The sequence below is a fragment of the Urocitellus parryii genome, chromosome 11 (assembly GCF_045843805.1).
Source record: "Urocitellus parryii isolate mUroPar1 chromosome 11, mUroPar1.hap1, whole genome shotgun sequence".
Lineage (NCBI taxonomy): Eukaryota > Metazoa > Chordata > Mammalia > Rodentia > Sciuridae > Urocitellus > Urocitellus parryii.
Window position 1 is genome coordinate 50,090,819 of NC_135541.1, and position 20,253 is coordinate 50,111,071.

The 20,253-nt window shown below is 38.0% G+C and overlaps 1 protein-coding gene across 1 annotated transcript in view; it reads right to left on the minus strand.

Moving 5' to 3' along the window:
• Window positions 1-20,253, minus strand: part of Wls (Wnt ligand secretion mediator) — a 102,166-nt gene that overhangs the window by 60,684 nt on the left and 21,229 nt on the right. Inside the window, exon 2 of the mRNA XM_026409362.2 lies at window positions 6,410-6,682. Within this exon, the coding sequence (XP_026265147.1) occupies window positions 6,410-6,682 (273 nt within the window). The remainder of the gene's footprint in view (window positions 1-6,409; window positions 6,683-20,253) is intronic.

The window sequence follows — 20,253 nt, forward strand, 5'->3', positions numbered from 1 at the left end:
ACTGATACTGGATTGTAGTATCCAGCCCAGGGCTCAAGGCAAAACAGAATGCTTTCATTATGTAAGAACAGAATATGCCTGGCTTTGCCACCCATCATCACTTACCAGTATTTCTTTAGCCCGAGGGATTTTTAAACCCTTCAAAATTCCAAATTTTCTGTTCAAAACAGGTCCCTCTGTCTTGAAGCTTTCTCCCTATGACTCCATACTTCTATTTCTACTGCTGTTTCTATGTGGAAACAGCATCAGATCCCACTTGTTGAAGGGCTGAGTCCCACAAAAACCACCCCACTTCAGATACCAGGAGCAAGCACAGATTGTGGCCAATGTGAGACATGTGACCTTTGGCCAACAATCCAGATTCCCAAGACCCTCTCCTTGGGTTGGACTAACTTGCTAGAGAATGGGACCCAAACAAACACTTTACTTACCACTTACCAGTTTATCATAAAGGATATTACAGAGGCCAGGATTTTTAAATCTTGTTTCCACAGGACCTAAACAGGGTTTCATACAACTACAGGAACCTCTTCCAAGGGTGAGAGGCCCATTGTTGGCTACTGGAGATCAAGTCAAACCTCAGCCCCTCTCCTCCCCCTGGAGCCTGGAGGATAGGGCTGAAAGTCCCAACCCTCTATTATACTTTTTTTTTCAAATGCATATTACTGTTTTGCATAATATGTACTCTCAAATATAATACACACATCACTTATATAAATTATCCTATATTGCTATTGCTGTCTTCCCAAAGATACCAGCCTGAGTAAATTCTGGAATTGATGAAACAATGACCAGTTTTTATTGTGTGAGTGAATATTTTTTAGATATCTAAGCTTTTGTTCAAATCTTGGATCCTAGCTAAAGCCAGAATCACCTTAAAATTGAATGATTAAAAATAATAAAAATTTAGCCCCAAATAATCATAAGATATTTAAAATACATAGTCCTTAGATTATTTTATCTGTTTGATGACCCTTCAAAGGCAGGTAAAAACTCTTGACCAGCATGTATGGGAAGTCCCAGCTTTAATTCACAGCCCAAATATGATATCTCCTCTCATTGTTTGAAATCTAAATTCATTTCATAGACTGATGGGAAAAGTTTGTTTTTCTAATTAAAGAGATCCATTCCTGACTTCTTGCATGTGAGGTAATATCATTACAACCGAATCTTTGATGAACAGGAAGCCATTCACATATAAAATGATCTTGTTTCTCACACTCCCCGAGACTCTTTTCTCATGTCTCATTTCTTGCTGTCAGAAAAGAATCCAAGTAATGGTAAAATATAAAAGTGAACAGGCAATCTCATGCATTCTTAACACAGAATCAGAGGAAAACTCAGACTTGTCTTGAGTATTATTATAATTAAAATATCTATATTCATACATTTATATCTATCAATGAAAAAAGACAATATCATTTTTCTGTCATTATAACAAAATAACAAAATACCTACAGCTTGGTACTTTAGAAAAAAAAAAAGAGGGTTATTTACCTCACAGTTTAGAAGAATGAGTCCATGACTGGGCAACCCCATCTCTTTAGCCCCTGGTGAGGAAACCATTGGCTACATCCCAACATGGTGGAAAAACCGAAAAGGAAATAGGTATGTACAGAAGAGATACATGGTAAGACAGGAAATCAGAGGGAATCAGGAGCCAGGCTCACTCTCTTTATAATTTGTTTCCATGGGGTCTAACATTAATGTAATCATTTCATAAGAATTACATTAATCTCCTCCAAGGGTGACGTCCCCAATGATATTGCTCCCTACTAGGCCCCACCTCTTAAAGGTTCTACTACCCCTCAATACCCTACACAAGGAACCAAGCTTCCAACACATGAATATTCAAACTATACCTAATCTATAGCAAAGATAGTATGTATTTTGGAGCCTGAAGACATATTTGAGGGAGTAAAAAAAAATAAGACATTCATATTTCATTTACATATAGAAATATTTTAGTGAAAGCCTCACCACCATGGGAAATTTGTTATTTAGGTTTAACATTTGCTGAGAAGTCATTCATCTATAAAATTATTAATGTAGAATTATTTCCTAGTTTCTTGATTGGGATAAATGCTCAATACTTGGATTTAAAATCATTTTATTGATACATTTAAGCTGATAATTGTGAATACTGAGCTTTCAATACATTTCAAGTGAGTTGGGAGAATTCTGAAATACCTAATGCATTTATAGTGAACTGGTAAAAAATGAAATAGAAAAAGTACTTGAGTTATTTCATACTATCAATGAAGTATCTTTAAAAATACAATTCTAGTTATAAAAAAAATTTCACTAAACATACTTAAGAACTTTTTTCCAAACTTTGGTGGTATAATTAAATTTTAGAAATGTATCATCAACTTCTAAAATTTCACATGAACTCACCTGAAGCTCTAGATTATTTTACTAACTGATGCCAAATTCTAAAACTGAATTATAGGCCAGTCATTTTTAAAAATGCAAAAGGCAGAATGACAAAATCCTCCAATATTTTCCTCACAATCTGAAAGCAGAACATGCTGCAAAATGCCTTCCCAAGAGTTAAACTTGGCTCTCAACAGTAGCCTGTCAGAGCAACAGGCGGCTGGAAAGTAGAACACATGACCTCAGGGTCAATTCTGAAATCTTAACCACAATTTTATCAGTATAAGCAATATATGAAACAACTGGACCCAGAATCAATGTGTCAGTGTTAATGATTACTGAAATGTTATTTAAATAACAAAAACCTTATTTCAGATTAGGAAGGGACAAGCACCTCAATCTTTATGTTCCTATTTTGGCAGAATGACACAATACAAGAAATGTTTTCATCACAAAGCTGTGAGTTATGTGAATGTAAACAACATACAAGCCTCCCACTGGGAGGTCACCATTTAACAAGGAGTCCTAGAAAATAAGTCAGTCGTGAGCACTGAGGTTGACAGAGTGGACATCACAAGCCAGTGGTGAGGGGTGTTGGAGGAAGATGAAGGGTACCTAGGAGGGAATGGAGGAGGGGAATATAGAAAATACCTGGAGAGGCTCCAGGGGCACGTGAGAGTTAGGATGTCTTAAAGGATGAGTGGGTTTTCAATTGGAAGCCCTTCATTTATGGGAAGGAGGTTGTTGACAAATGAAGTAGGGCTGGGGTGTGACTCAGTGGGGAGTGCTTGCTGAGTACCTGGAAGCCCTGGACCAGGGTTTGATCCCTTGCACTGCAGGAAAAAAAAAAAAGAAAAGAAAAAGGAAGAGAGCGCTAAGGTCACTATAATCAAAGCTGTGCATGGGGGACACTCTCTGAACATGGTCGAGGACACAATTGGTATGTCCAGGTCAGTAGTGAGAGAGAAGGCCAGAATAGAAGGGCGCTGGATGCCGAGTCTTATTTGTTAGTTATTAAGGTTGTCTTGTACAGAGTAATGATAAAATTAAAATTATGTTTCTTTTATAAGGCTCATCTCACTAAGCAAAATATAGAAATTAAAATTGGTAAAGGGGATGAACTTCAGGAATGATCATTATAATAGTTACTTTTATTTTATTCTTTAATTTATAAATAATCTGCACCAAGAACTTTACATAAATTAATTTATTCCTTAAGGTGAAACTTGGTTAATTAGAAATTATTATCCATATTTTATAGATGACAAAATTGGCTCAGAGAGGTTCCATAACTTGCAGGGACTTAGACCTTTTGCTGAGGGACTCCTGAGACCATTCTCTTAAAATGTAGATTCTACTACTCTACCTTGTTATCGAGATATAAATCAGGGAACATAAACACCTTGTTTTTACATAATAATAGTAAAAAAATAATAAAATTAAAAAACATAATAAAACCTTGTTTCCTTTGAAAAGTACACACTCAGATAGACAGCTTCTCAGAAGGTTCTCCATGAGCCCATCTGGATTTCATGCCTTGTTAATCAGTCTCCTAGAGTGTGGGACGGCCTAACCAGTTCCTCTCTAACCAACAGAAGTGATGAATGGCCTCTCCTGAAACATGCTCCTTGTATTCTCCTGGGTAGGAGTCCCTGAGGGAGGGCAGCTGCCATGCTGCCAGGCAGTCCCAGGGAGAGGCCAACACGGGGAGGAATAGGGGCCTACCAACAACCAATGGTGAGTGCAAAAGCAGATCCCCCCACCCAATAGAACCTGCAAGCCTTCTGATGAGACCACAGACCAGGACAACAGCTTGACCACAGCCTCAAGTGGAAGGCTGGGCCAGAGACTCTCAATTGAAGCTGTGTGTATCTTCCTGATCCCCGTGACGTGTAGAGATCATAAATATTTACTGATTTTGAGCTCCTAAATTTTGGCTAATTTGTTACCCAGCACAAATAGAGCCAATAGATAGCAATTATTTTAATTATTACAGAATAAACATTTTCCTTTATACTTGGAGCTAGGCATCTAAGAGATTATACCTGAAATAAACCACAAGCAACCATCCCAGGTAACAGAATACTGTGTCATCGACCTTTTTCATCAGGCAATCTATCTGTCTTGTCCTCCTAGAACTCCTGTTACAACCCTTGTTCTTCTTTTACTGAAGATATTTTGGGGGCTAGGAATACTAAATCCCAAACCTTGAGGTTTGCAAAATCATTAACAGACTCATCCTATGACACCCTGCTTCCTTCCCAAAGCTAACACACTGCAGTGCATAATCCTTTTATTAAAGTACCCACATATTCTTTCTCATTCATAGCTTTATTGTCTTTTTTTCCAGACACCCTCTCGCCTATTCCCTTACAAAAGTCATGTCTTATACAATCTTATATTCTTGGTACCTAGCACTTACTGTATGGTTGGGACTTTGAGCAAGTCAACAGATAAGAAACAATGGGAACATGGGAAACAATGGTTGAATGCTCTGGGTTCTTGTGTTAATCTGGGACTTCCTAATGGCCATTTCCTCCTATCTAGAATGCTCTTTTACTCACTTCCAAACTCAAGGCCAACTGTTTACAGGCTTCTCAAGACTCTCACCTGGAGTATGTCTGCTCACCTGCATGCACCACTGCCCCCACAGACACACAGCCTGCCCTTTCCTTGCACAAAGCCTTTTCTTTATGTTGCTACAGCCTCCCAGGATATACGTTGGTCACAGCACCCAGCACACATACTGTCATAATTGGATGTTTGTCATTTCCACTTTACCATAGCCTCTTGAAGAATAGATCCCCATTTGTGCCTGCATGTCCAGCCATCAGGGCAGTGCCTGGCCATGGTGGACCCTCAAGAACAGTTTGAAAAGGTAAAATGAGAGATTGAAGGAATGGGAAAAAGAAAACTTTGCATTTTAGAAAAGGATCTCAGCATAATGTACTCATTTCAGATAAGATGTCAATCAGGTACATAAATTGCTCTAATTCCTAAACAGTGTAAACTGTATGTAACTGCATATCAAGATTACTGTTGATATAGAGAATCGTAATTTGTAAAAGTGCTTCAGTTTATGGATAGGCCCAGGCAGAGCAATTTTCTTTTTCTTTATTTTATTGATTGATTGATTGTATCAGGGATTGAATTTAGGGGCACTCGACCACTGAACCACATCCCCAGCCCTATTTTGTATATTTAGAGACAGGATCTCACTGAGTTGCTTAGCATCTCACTTTTGCTGAGGCTGGTTTTGAACTTGCTATCCTTCTGCCTCAGCCTTCTAAGTGGCTGGGATTATAGGCGTGTGCCACTGCACCCGGCCAGAGCAATTTTCAACACACCTTTTCTCTTTGCCTTGCATCCCTAACCCTATTTCAGTAAAAGAAAAAAATGTTTTCTTCCTTTTCAACGTAAGATTCCCTACACCATCCCCAGATGCCAAACATGTCTCAGTCTTCAATAAATCAGTCAACTATCTCTTCCCCACAAAATGTTTATGTATCCCATGCCCTCAGAGTCTTGAAATGCAACAGAACTAAAAAGATAAGCTGTTTTAGTGGGAAATGAGGCTCATGGATTGGCTTCCCCACTTTGATAGTGATCTTTTTCTAAGGCCATGGCTTTACTCAAAGCCCTGTGGGAAAATTCCACTTAAAAACAAAGGACCTTTCCAAAGCCCTCCAGTCACTCTGTGTGGGTGAGTTCTTTCCTGGCACCAGAGAGGTGAGGAAGCTGCAAGTTAGGACAGCTTTCTGAGTTAGGACCCTAGATCTTTCATTTTGTGATCTTTTGATATTGGGCAACCTCCCCAGTGCCTAAATGAGATAATAATAGGACCTATCTCAAGGACTCAATGGGGAAATTCAGTGCATTAATATAGGTAAAGTGCTCAGAAAGGGCCTCGAAGCAATTAGCAGACAATGATTACCAGATGCTGCTATAATCATCATCATCATCATCATCATCATCATCATCGTGTTACCGTTATGAGGGGAATTCCCAAAGGGCTGGAGGAGAGTGCACTTACTGATCTGGTTGTTCAGCTTGAAGGCGATGTCCAGTTGTAGGATAAACAGCATGAATTGGAACCAAGGACTCATCTCCATGGAGGGGAGGGGAATGTGGACAGAAAACACAATATCATTGGCTTCAATTTCCCTTGGAATTGCTTCTTCGATGTCTCGGATCTTATCACACTGATTGGGTCCCCAAGGCATTAGCCATTTTGTCTTGTGATGGTTCTTACGGACGTCCACACATTTCACTGACATGTAAGACACCGCTGTGGTGGGCCCTGGAGCTGAAAAGACAATGGTTTTCTGTTTTAGAAGACAAATATATTGAAGAGACCATTTCTAGTTAATGTTCTTTCCACTTCTGTCTTCTCTCTGGGTTTTGTACAGACTTCTACAACCTGAGATCAGTAATTCCTGGAAATCTCCCAAATCCAGGTGAGGTTCCTTCATCTACCTCCAGAAGGGCATAAAAGCATCCCCAACAGCCCCCACTATGTTTTCAATCACTGGCATTTAAAGCCTACATTTGTAAGCAATCTAATACAGTCACCTCCTCACTCCAAACCAATGTCACCAATATCCAAGGTAGCATATGATAAATAACATCAGGTGTGTTAGCAATCTGGTGTCAATTCCATGCTGTACCATTTCTAGCTATGCCACCACTATTCACATAAGAATTACTAACCTGTCTGTATAAATTTGTCCTGTTTAATTTTAAAGGGAAAAACACACAAAGAGCATAAAATTGATATTAGCTATTATAATTTTTTAAAAAGTTTTTATAGTTGTAGATGGACAGAATGCTTTTATTTTATTTGTATGTGGTGTGGCAAGCACTCGGCCCCAGCCATATTGTAAACATTTTTTCATATAATTAAAAAATTTTAATTATTGGTTGTAAAATAGTCAACCACTATTTTACCCTAACTATTCCTTTATCCATTTGTAAAAGCTATCTATAAATAAGAATAATTATAATTTCTTCTAACTTTTCTATCTGCTATCTAAATTTGTTCATGGCATACTTCAATACATAAAAGTTCCACATTTTACAAAGAATCTCTCTTTCCCTTTATAATTTTGTTCATGTTTTTGTATTCAGAGATTAACTTCTAAATGCAATAAACAGCCAACTGTATTGACTTCTAGTTGCTTTTTATAATTTATTTTTAAATATTTAAGCAGTTGAATTTTATGGAATTTGCTTTGACATAAGGCATGGTGTGAGGTCTGTTTTTTTCCCATATATTAGACTACCAATTTGTGGGCTATCTCAATATCATTTTGAATCTTATAGGATTGATGGTTATGATTAGAATCAATATTTGCTAGAGTAACTAGTCTTGCCAACTCATTTCAAATTTATATATTTTTGTATTCAATTTATAAATTGATGTGGGAAGAATCAGTATCCTCTCCCATTATTTTCTTTTTTTAAATTTTTAGTGGTCAGTGAATCTTTATTTTTATTTATTTATAGGAGGTGCTGAGAATCTAACCCTCACACATGCTAAGTAAGCACTCTACCACTGCACTATGACCCCAACCCTCAACCAACATTTGGTCTTCCCATCCAAACAATACTTGCTTCTCCATTATCTGGAATCTGGTTTTGGATTTCCTTGAAAATATTTCATAGTTTTCTTCATGTGAGTCCTGATAGTACAGCATAATTTAAAAATATATCCATAAATTTTCCCTGAAATGTGATAGTGGAAGAAAAACATAAAAAAACATGGCTTATGTGTGTGGTTTAAATGTACTTAATTCTGTGCCTCTGATATTTGTCACACTTATGTTTGCAGATCTTTTCTCAGCAGAAATTATCTCTTATTTAATAGAATAAGAGACAGTAACTAGGACTACATAAAACAAAAGGACAATCTTATTAAGAGGCAAAAGTGCGTCTTATCAATATTCTGCTCTACTTCTAATGCTCAAATCCATATATTTCTATCCCAAAATATCTATCCTAAAGTTAAATTCTGAGTAGTAAAATGTTATATGTGCAGAAAGTTGGGCTAAAGATAATTAAAACTTAATAGAAAAACTCATCACTACCAAAATACAGCGGAAAATCCATTAATACAGCAGGTTGACCATGCAACAGGGAGTCCACACTAACTCATGCTGGGGAAGTTTTTCTTCAAAACTCAATACCATGAGGATGTTTTTACATCTAATCACCTAAAATCCATCATCTTCTCATCAGTCGAAACATGAGTCAATCAAACTTTGGTTATCCTGACTCAGCTAAATAACCCCTGACATTAGAAAGACCAAATGGCACATTTTACTGGACCCTTTTTAATGTGGTTGGAAAAATAAACAGTGAGACAAAAGTCATGAATTCATGAATTCTATTTTTGGTGAACATACTCAAACTGACTATGTCTTGCAGAAAATAGTTACTACATTTTAATTTCTATTCTACCAAAATGAACATTTTTTCAGTTCTTTCTCCCCCCACTTTGAAAAACAAGTCTCTCACTCCTCAGACTAAAATGAAAAATAACTACCCGGGTTCCTCAGTTAAGCTCCAAAACCACATTCCAAACTGAACAACAGAGAAGCTGAACACTTGACCCGCACAGAGGCTGCATTTTTAATGGCCTCAGTGAACGCTGCCTGTGTGGCAGCCTGCATTATTTTCATTCTTTCACTAGTCTGGTGTTTTTGCCATAAAGAAAAAAATCCTAGGAACACTAATATTTTCATAGAGATCATGGCAATGAACTTGGAGAAGCCTCAAGTGCATCATAAGCCAGACTGAGAGAATGACAAATATTTTTCTTCACTTGAATAAATTAGTCCTCCAGTCCAGTTTTTTTTCCTAGTTAAAAAAAAAGTCTTTACTTTTTGCATGACTTAAAAATCTGAAGATAATTCAACATTTTCAATTTTTCTAGTAGTGCTGAAAAGAAAAAAATGCACGTATTGTTTGAGCAAGTAAACAGGCATCATAATTCAAACATGGACAATTAGTGTTCCTCCAATAATATCTTTTCAATTCAACTTCCTTCTGCAACTAAAAGTGAATTCCCAGGTATTTCTTTATGTAGAAAGCATTTCAAGTAAACAAAACTCAAAGCTTACGTTTCATAGCTGGTGGCCTACCAATAGAAGATGTTTTCATTAGTTTGTAGCTAAAACTGTGAACACACCAACCATAAAACTGTGTCCAATATCAAAAGAAGTTTGATCTGGCCTTAAAATTTTTTTAAGTGATTTCATTGTAAGAAAAAGGAAAGAAATGCAGGAAGTTGAAATTACTGCAACCTTTGAACAAGCCTCAATCAACTGAGAGCTATTTGTAATGAAGGCCTTACTTAGTCACTAGTGTGGTTCTAGGGATTAATAGAGTTTGTGTACTTAAGAAGGGGCTGGATGGATTCAGGTCAACAAACTGAGTCATGTTTGCTCAGGTGAAAGCTAAAAATAACTACCCCTTGGTATTCCTAGGATAGTAATACAGGATTGTCCAGCTGCCTCAGCACACATTATAAATGTCCCCTCTCCCATCTAGAGCATACAATTTAACTGAAAATAAGAGAACCAAAAGTTAACTTCTACATTAATATAATTTTGTAGACAGAGCAATTTGGCCAAAAATGAGTATATCTGGTCACCATGAATTAGTTAACTTATGTTAGGCTAAGACAGCACTGAGGGAAGTTAGAAAATCACAAGCTACTCTGAAAACGCTGGCCCTCCCTGAGCTCAGTTCTCATTACCATGTCAAACAGGCCATTTTTGTCTTTCTTTCTCTGTATTTCAACTCAATATTTTTTGGCCTCCACTTTTCCATTACAGTACTCAAAACTATAAAATGTGATACTATGCAACATTTAACTTAAAAGTGATATGAAATCATAAGACTTCTGAGAAATTCAGAGATGTATGAAGATGTGCACAAACCCAACTTGACACCTCTTTGACGATTCAGCTGACTCTCAATTAGTACAAATGTTGCTACTTTCACTATGTCTTGAGTACCTACCTACTAAGTGTTAGATGCTGATAGGTATTGGAGTGAACTTATTGGACACCAGTGGTGTGGTACATAAAAATAATGAAGATGAGCAATTAATAAACAATTACAGAAAAAATAGAAATGTGGAAAACGCTGTATTTAATATGATACTACCTGAGAAAGGGCAACAATGGGTATTTGGGAACAAAGGGGAAATGAATACACTAGAATGAGACAAAAATTCCAGTCATCATTACAGTGTAACTCTGAATAAAAATGTAAGTGAACAATGACTAAACCTATACTTCTTTTGGAAGAATATTCATTGACTCCAGGCAGTTTCCTGTTATCTCAAATGGCTATCCAGTCTACAAATTACTATCTAGCCAACCACTACCATTTTTCATGCTCAAAGGTGAGTCAACCTCAAATCATTAGCTCCTACTCTCTCCAGAACCCGCAATTTAAAAAGTTGGACAGAGACAAGACTCGGTTGCCTCCTAGAAAACTTAAAATAAAACTAAAACAACTCGCTAACATGACACATGGTCTCCATTGAAGCCAACACAGACTATTTATTTCTTTGCTTTATCATAAGTAACAAAGATGCTTTAGCAGTTACCTAGCAGTATTACCATTGTGCAGGCTCTGTGCTAACTAAAGATAGAGACAAATGACAGTCCCAGACACCAAGCTGTTCACTGTCTAGAGTGGGAGGCTGAGAAGTCGGCAGAGAATTACATCCTGATTGAAAATTGCTCTGGCAGGGTTTACATAGGATCCTTTGGTTGTAAAAGGAGTTAGGGGTGGCTTGCATGACCTAGACTTAAAAGAGGGCAAGGGTCAGCTGAGGGAGGAAGGAGACTGCCTAGTAGGGAAGGCTCTGAGGAAGGGCACGTGCCTGGGCACAGGAACCATGTTTTCTGCAGATGCCTGCATTTTGAGTATTGAATGTCAAAAAGAGGTTATTTAACAGTCAAAAGAAGGACCACCTCTCCTTCCCTTGTCTGGTTTTTGCTCCTTGCTTTTTCCAACCAGTGGCACAGCTCTACCAGAATGCCCTGGTTTCTACTACCAATAGTCTGCCTTCTGCTTTCTAGAGCACCATAAAGAGGGAATGGCATGTGACCCACATTTAACAAAGGATTCTTATTTGGGGGGATGTCTCCTTTTAAGGCACCTTTTCCAGAACTCTAGCTACCCACAGGCCCGGGGGAGATCTGCTGGGAGAAGGGGGAGCGAAGGGTGGTCTGGGTGGGAGTGGAAAATCTCCACCTCCGATTCCCCAACCGGCCCCTAGAGAGCCTTTGAAGTCTCAATCATCAGGTAATAACAGCCTTCCCCTAAATTAGAGGAAGAATGTCTGCCTGCTACAAAGATGATATGTAAAGATTAATCTTCTCTGGGATACAAGGGTAAGGAATGTGGAGAACAGACTAGTTTGGAAGGGTAATTCATGTTTAGGAGCATTAATAAACACAACCCTGCAATTAAAAAAAAAAAAGTAATGACTCTAGGTAAAATGGTCAAGGATTTAAGAAATCTTTTAAAGAATTATTTTTACGTTAGCATTTAGCTGACAAAGATGGCAGCAAAACATTAATTTAAAAACATATAATTGCTAGAAGATACTTTCTTCTAATGAGACACAGAAAGGCTGATTTAACTTTTGAACCTAGTCTCAGTTAAAAATCTATCACTATCTCTGTACCCGCAAAATGTGAATGATTTATTTATCTGTTTTTATAATTCATTTCATTTATTCTCAACCTTGTTTGACAGAAAATTGGGGGCTTCTAGAAGTAAATGTTACCCTTAATGAAAGAAATAATAATCGGGGATGATTTAAAAGAATAGAATTAATGGGGAATTATTTGGACTATTTCTGCATCTTTGAAAGTAGAAAACAAAAGTATCATCCAGATAATGTAAGCCTCCAAAACTTCCACCTGAACTATGAAACCAAGTGGCTCCATGTCTATAGCCAGTCCCTGGCTATAAAGAGAATTTGTAAGAAGTTAATAAAAAAAAGTATATGCCCAGATTGGATCTAAGCTTTGCTTATCTAAATATTTATGCTTCCTTAATGCAATGGGTACTTAGGTTTTTGGACAATTCCAGAGTTTGCTTAGGAAGTTTCAATGTGCAGCAAGGTAGGAGAGGTAAACCTGGAGTCAGGGAGTATATGTGACAGAACTGAAAGAGACTGAATGAGCTTGTGTTATTTATGCAACTACAATTTTTATTCAAATGTCCCCCCAAGGCAGTCATTGAACATAAGTGAATCTTCAGCTTAATTTAGAAATTATTTTTTAAATGTTCCATTGAGTTCCCTCAGACATTCCTCATGCCTTTCTTAAACTCAAAAGCCTTAATCCTGGTTAAAAAAAGGAAGCATGTGGAATAGACTGCCACTTAAATAGTAGCCAGATCACATTTTCTGGTTGAGTTGTGAGGACTCAGACGAGTAATGATTCCTTGATTCATTTCTGGATGTCGTTCATCCAGGAGCAATTTCTAAAATGATTCCCTAGTGTCCTCCATAGCATGTATCTAAATTATAGAACGTCTCATTAAAATGATGGCTTCAAAATTACAGCTAAAGAAACAGCAAATAATTATGTTAACCAGACTTGGTACTTAGGAAGGAACTGACTCAGTCTGTTAATTCCTTGATTGAAACTGCTCTGAAGTATTAATGGTCAGACACACATTCTGCCTTTGTCACATACTTTTGAGGATGAAATTCTCCTACGGTTTAACCTTATTGATTAAACATTATACTAGATTACTGAAGGAAATATTATTTCACAATTCAGTCTCAGTTACTGAAAACTCTTTAAGTGTGTCTACAGGGACTAAACCTGGAGAAGCAATTTCTGGAATTATAGTAGTTCTGTCCTCACATGTGAAAACAGGGTACACTAAGTGAAATGCAATTCATTCTTGCCAGCAATTTTTCAGCAAGTCATTAATTATGTTCACATCTGTTCTAGGAAAGCTAATGTTTCTCAATACAGCAGTACATTCCTCTACGCTAAACTACTACCACCAAAACACACACACACTCCCCCTGTAGAGAGCTGAATGCAAAGTAATGTATACTGTACACACAAAAGTGAAGCACATACTTAAAAATAGTTCCCTATGACATAAATTTGTGAATAAGTGACATAGACATTTTGAAAACAAATTTTTCAGAAACTGTAGCAAAACTTGTGTAATCCATCCCGACTTAAAAAAAAATTGAAAAAACTATTACATCTAGATCTTAGGCAGAAGAGGATTTTAAATGGTTGGCCTGCAACCTCAATGGTTGTGAAACCAAAGATGTAACAACTTTGAAGAATAGAAGAATTCCTTTATATTTGTCAGAATCTCCACAGCAAACAAGCAGCACCACTTGGCTTATATTATTTGCCTGGCTTGGATCCCATGGAATTGAGAAGCATTAGAACCAAGGGGGAAAAGAAGTGAGAGTGCTTGAGGACACTGAGCCAAAGTCTTACATAGTATTTGAAATGCTGTGGTAAAGATGAAATAATTTTAGGCTCAAGATTGGTGCCAGTTTTTTTTTCTTTTTGAAAAAATGATAAAATGCCCATAAAGGATCCTGCCAGAGGTTTACCATATAAAATCTGCCAAACATTAGATGTGCTAATGGGAGTAGCAATTCAGTGGCCTGAATTCAGATGAAAAAACTGACCCTCACCTTTGGTGTCCAGCAATAAAGAGAGGCTAGATCAAGAAGCCTCATAGAAGTATATCATATTACTAATTTTAAACTCTATCCCTGAAAAATGCTTGAAATTACTGTTTCTCCACTCTAGAAATACTCAGAACAGCAAAAATTAAATACACATGAAGTGAACACAAAAGGCTGCCACAGAAAAACCAAATGGCTCATCCAATAACTGTTGCTCATTGCCCATTTTACTTTTTTATTTTTGACTAAATTTTTGACTTTGTGCCAGTACTTCAAATTCAGCAACCTTTCAGCCAAAAAGCTGTGTGGAATGTAGCCAGGCCACCTATGGAAAGTGAATGATAGCATCTCATAATTTACTACCCAGGACTATGATCTCATCAGCCCAGCATGGCGGGCACAACAGCCTGTGTGTAGGAATTTCCTGGAGCCCCCCATGGAGACCCACAAAGCTGTTCTGGAAGAGCTATGGGCACGGGGTGATAAAAGGTAGACAACTAGCTCTACTTCTTGAAGGAGTTTACCACCAGCAAATTTTCTGGGTTGAAATATTCGTGTTAGGAAATCCTCAAATTAAATCTTCTAGGAGAAGCAACTGCGTTTTTTCTAAGTATAAATTTCCAAAAATTTGTTATTTATAATTTATTATCAGACATCTATTATTTATAAATTATGTACCTCCTACTTTTGTCAACATTATCAATGTTAATAATAATGATGAATACTAACTAACGTTAAATGCACACTTTCACACATATTGATCATCTAATTCTCCTAGTAAACAAGCCATTGTAACCGTCCACATTGTACATTCAGAGGGTTAATGGGTTCTGTCCCATCAGTAAATAGCAGAGCTAAGACTAGAGCCCAGGTGTGACTTCATATTCAGGGTTCTTCCCAATACATTGTCTCTCCATTACCCATTTACTTATTAGCTCTCACTATCGACTCTTTCAAATTACCTGAGAGGTAATGTGGAGAGCAGAGGGATGGATGAAGATGTGGCCATTGGAGCTTCCTAGAGCACTAACTGGCACAAAGGAACCAGCAGAATATGACACAGGGTCAGGGGCAGAGTGCTTTAAAATGGGCCATCAAGGGATGGTGGAATAACAGACTCCTGAAATTGTACTGAACTCATCTGAACCTAATGGACTTGCTCCCATGTTTCACTGGAGGCAAGAGTCTGTTACAGAGCTGCACACAGTTTATGGATTTATTTTTCTCCATTTTCTGACCAGTTTCAGATAGACAGATAAAGGCAATCAAAGGCTGGGTGTGGTGGGGCATAGCTATAATCCCAGTTACTGGGGAGGCTGAAACAGGAAGACAGCAAGCTCTAGGCCAGCCTGTGCAACTTAGTGAGATCCTGTGTCAAAAAATAAAAGGACTCGGGGCTGGGGATGTGGCTCAAGCGGTAGCGCGCTCGCCTGGCATGCATGTGGCCCCCGGTTCGATCCTCAGCACCACATACAAAGATGTTGTGTCCGCCGGAAACTAAAAAATAAATAAATAAATATTAGAAATTCTCTCTCTCTCTCTCTCAAAATAAAATAAAAATAAAAGGACTGGCGTATAAACCCCAGTACTTGGGGCAAGGATGGGGGTGGGGGGTATAGTAATGAAAGGAACAAAATCACAGAGTACTCAGAAAGGTAAAAAAAAAAATGGTGTAAGCCCAAGGGCAAGTTAGGTCTCTTCATGACTTTATCTGAAATTTCACAAATGCCAAGAATAATTGAATTGCCTTCCTTGATTCCTCAAAGAAAAGACAGGCCCTTATAAATGTCCTAGAACTGAAGGTAGAGGTAAAATTTAGATGTGATCTTCAGTTTTAACATCCACATTCACATCCACATTCTTAGGAGTTGTTTAAAAAAATTGAAATAACAAAATTAAATGAAGCCACTATGCAAGTGTTAAGTATTTTTAACATTTTTATCAGTTCTAGGTTCTAGTTCAAGTGCCATCTCTTTCATTCACTTTGTAAAATGCCTATAAATGTGCCAGCCCTGTGACCTTTTTTGGTTTTTCTTCAGTAATAAATGATTCTTGCTTCCCCTGGCACCAATATCACCTGGTGTGTTTTTAGTATAGTCCTCTATTTGCAAAAACAGCTTCTGAATCCTACGAAACTACAAGCTCCTAAAGGAGGGACCTTCTTTCTCCCTGTGGAAATAGCACAGAGGCTTAAACATGTAAGTCCTCCACCTCCAAACTGAACTATTTATATTATAGGGTCTTTATGTATAAAAACATATCAACATTAACATGTGCTTGATTTACCTAACAAACTGTTATCAATCACCTATTTAGGCATCACTGCCATAGGCCTTAATGAATTAAATCCATGCCTGCCTATACCAATGTACAGTTAAGACTGACAACTGATCTGGATGTGGTGATGTGTGTCTGTTGTCCCAGTTACTCAGGAGGCTGAGGCAGGAGGGTGGACCACAAATTCTAGGTCAGCCTAGGCAATTTAGTGAGACCCTGTCTCAAAATAAAAAAGACTAGAGATGCAGATCAGAGGTAGAGCACCCCGGGGTACAATTCCCAGTACCATGAAAAGGAAGGAAGGAAGGAAAGAGGAAAAGGAGGGAGGGAGAAGGGAGGAAGAGAATGCTACTCAGGAATGGTTTGGGGAGAAGCCATGTTTGCCTTTCATGCCAACATCCCAATAATACACATGTGTAACAGTGGAGGCCCACGTCCTACAAATAATTATGGTGGTCCTTGCAGAAAACTGTGTTGATCAACATAAAAAATAAATTCTGAGGTCTGAAGATGGAAATAAATTTTTCCGAAACTATCACCCTAGTCCACAGGAAGAAAAAAAAAAACATACACATCAAAAGAAATGAGACCTCAGGCAAACAAAAAGGGGTAATTTTTGAAAAGCTGCTCCCAAAGGGTTTGTGGTCAACATTCATATTACTAGAATATGTTTAGATAACAACTTTCTAGCAGTTCCCAGAAAATGAGGTTCTCAAAGTCAGGTATAACACCTGTTTACCTTATTCTAATACTGCCCTGAGGGTTATAAGGCCCCACATGGATGGAAAACAAGTATGTGTGTGTGTGTGTGTTTGTGTGTGAACAAGAAAAAATGTTCACATCTCAGCCTTAAATGTAATTCACTAATGGCTGTGTATTTAAGGATTTTATGACAAAATCCTTATTCTTTTTTTTTGGGGGGGGGGAGGTGGTACTGGGGCAAAACCAGAGGCTTTTAACCACTGAGCCACATCCCCCAACCCACTTTTATATTTTATTTACAGACAGAGTCTCACTGAATTGCTTGGGGCCTAAGTTGCTGAGGCTGGCTTTGAACTTGCAGTCCTCCCGCCTCAGCCTCCAGAGTTTCTGAGATTACAGGTGTGGGTCACTGCCCCCCGCCAAAATCCTTATTCTTAATAACACACATATAGAACACACTGGACATTTCTTTGACATTCTACAAACAAGCCCTACCAGAGGAAAAAAATCAAATGCCCCTCTCTAACAGCATCAATATCCTACTCACCAGGCTCAGAGAGAAATTTGGGCAAAGGAACATTCTGCTGCATTTACTCACCCAGCAGCTCCAAATGAGTTTTTCTGTCCGCATCAATAAATTACAGAGGAAAGTTCTCAATTGGTGAAGAAAAGCAATGTAAGAGTCTGGTGTTGAAGGAATGTGGAATGTAAGGAAGGTATCAGAAGTCTTGAGATGACACAGAGTTTCAGAAGAGTGACAATCACATTCTACCTTGTGCCCAGAGGGAAAAGTTATTTAGGAGGAACAATTTGCAAGCCCAATGGATTCAGGTGGGATGGGAGGAATGGACTTCTTGTATGGGTAGAAGATGAGTGGTAACATCATTCACTGAGAGAGGAATTAAAGAAAAGCAATATGTTATGTCCCATAAAGAATTTGTAGAAGCTGGAGGTGTACAAAATTTGTATAAAAAAAGGAGCTTAAGATGTGTGAGTGGTACAGATACAAAATCAAATACATAAGTGACTCAGATGTGAAGAGGAGTTGGGTTTATACTAGGTAGTTCTAACATGGCAAGTTCTAAGGAAGGAAATCTGCAATCGAAAATTCAAACTGGTCCAAAGTTAACCAGAGCAGTTGAAGAGAAGGCAAGCTGCCCCTGCCTCCAACAGTACGGAACACTTGGTGGGTGCAAAAAGGTGCAGAGGGCGTTGGAGCTCTGGATGGTGATGGAAAGGTAACCCTTAGGTGCTTTGCCATCACTGACATTCTATGAGTACTCTTTATTTATTTAGAGCTTTGATTCTGGGCCAGGTATTGGGCTGCTCTCCTGAACTTCAGCAAATTTGAGGATAAGAATCTTGGCAGGATCAATTAACCCAGAAATCAGGGTCACTGAGTTCATTGCCTCTTAACCAGACAAATTATTCAGCCAATCTTGGGCCTTAGTTTCCTCAACTATCAAAGACAATATTTTAACTGTCAGACACATCTAGCAACTTTATGATTCTAAAGGGAATTTATGTACTACATATTATGATGAAAGTTAATCTTTCAAGTTATTAAAAAAAGACTCTTAAATTGGGTCAATTTATACACCAACTCTCTGGCTGCCAAGCCATCACCATCTAGGTACCTCCTCCCCTCACTATCCTTGCATATTCACATCTGTCAGAGGAGCAATTCTTAATGGTCCTGTCCTACCCTTGTCTGTTACTTTTGGGGTCTAAATGGGTTCTGAGTTTTCTATCAGCAATTGGTGAGATTGAACAGGTCTTCCAGAAAGCAAGGGCAAGCTATAGCCCGCTGTACATGGAAAATATCATATTGATGTGTTTGATACAGTGAAATATGTCCCTATAATATTTACCACGAATGTGGCTCTAATCTAATCATAGTGAAAACAAAGGAAAAAAATAACAAGAAACTCCATTCCGGCCTCTAACCAATGGCCCTTACACTCACAGGCCAATACAACGAAAAGATACTCCAATACAATGAAATAATTTGGATCATGTCCAACCTGTGTTTTTTTTTTTGGGGGGGGGGCATGGCAAAAATAAACCCAACAGAGCTAAGCCAATTCTTCAGAAGAAATAAAAATCATAGCATATACTGCCCTCAACCAAGAATTACTGACAAAATTTGCTAATGAAACACCAATTCATAAAATTCAATATGATTTTAATTTGAAGTACTGGGTTTCTAATGTGGTTCAAAATGTATCCAGATTACTCTTTACCAAAAAAAAGTCATTAGAGAAAACAACAAATACAGTACAGTAAGGGAATTACTTTCACTGGAAAGGTTCTTTATGTTATCAAAGACATCTATAAAAACAGAGAAAGAAAAATTAAAAGCAAAAGCTCTAGACTCACAAAGAACTTGGGTTCAAATTGCAGCTCTGTCACTAGCAACTTAGTTGGGCAACCTACTTGGCCGTATAGAATGCAATTTTCTCATATGTAAAATTATGCTAAGAATATCCACTTTATAAGTTCATGGTGAGGATAAAATAACTAAAATAAGTTGGAGAGGAAGGGAGGGGGCATGAGGTTATAAATGATGGCGAAATATGATGATCATTATTATCCAAAGTACATGTATGAAGACATGAATTGGTGTGAATATATTTTGTATACAACCAGACATATGAAAAATTGTGCTCTATGTGTAATAAGAATTGTAATGCATTCTGCTGTCATATATATAAAAAATAACTAAAATAAAAGGCCTATTATAATATCTTGCACATTTTAGAACCTTAATAAACTATTGATAATGGCAATGCTGTCAGCAGATGAAGAAGAATAATCTGATAGGAGATGAAGACATACTCCCCAACAAATTATACAGTTCTCCCAGGCCCCTTGAATAGCTAATGCACATTTTTCCCTGAGAAATTCCCAAGGTTGGCTATGCAGACTGTTGTTTGGGGGACACAGATTTGGGCCTTGGTTTCCTCCTCACTGAAGTAGAATTCCAACATCTCTTTTGAGTCATCTTCACAATTTTAAAGTAATTATGATGGAGCAAACATTATTAGCATTCTCAGTCCAAGATGACTGACTACATAATCCTGGGCCTGAGGTGAGGCAGACCATCATGGCAGAGGAAACCAGTTCCAGATATGACCACCAGGACAGCTCTGCCCACCAGAGACAAAATATGTACCCCAAAGGCACATCCCTAG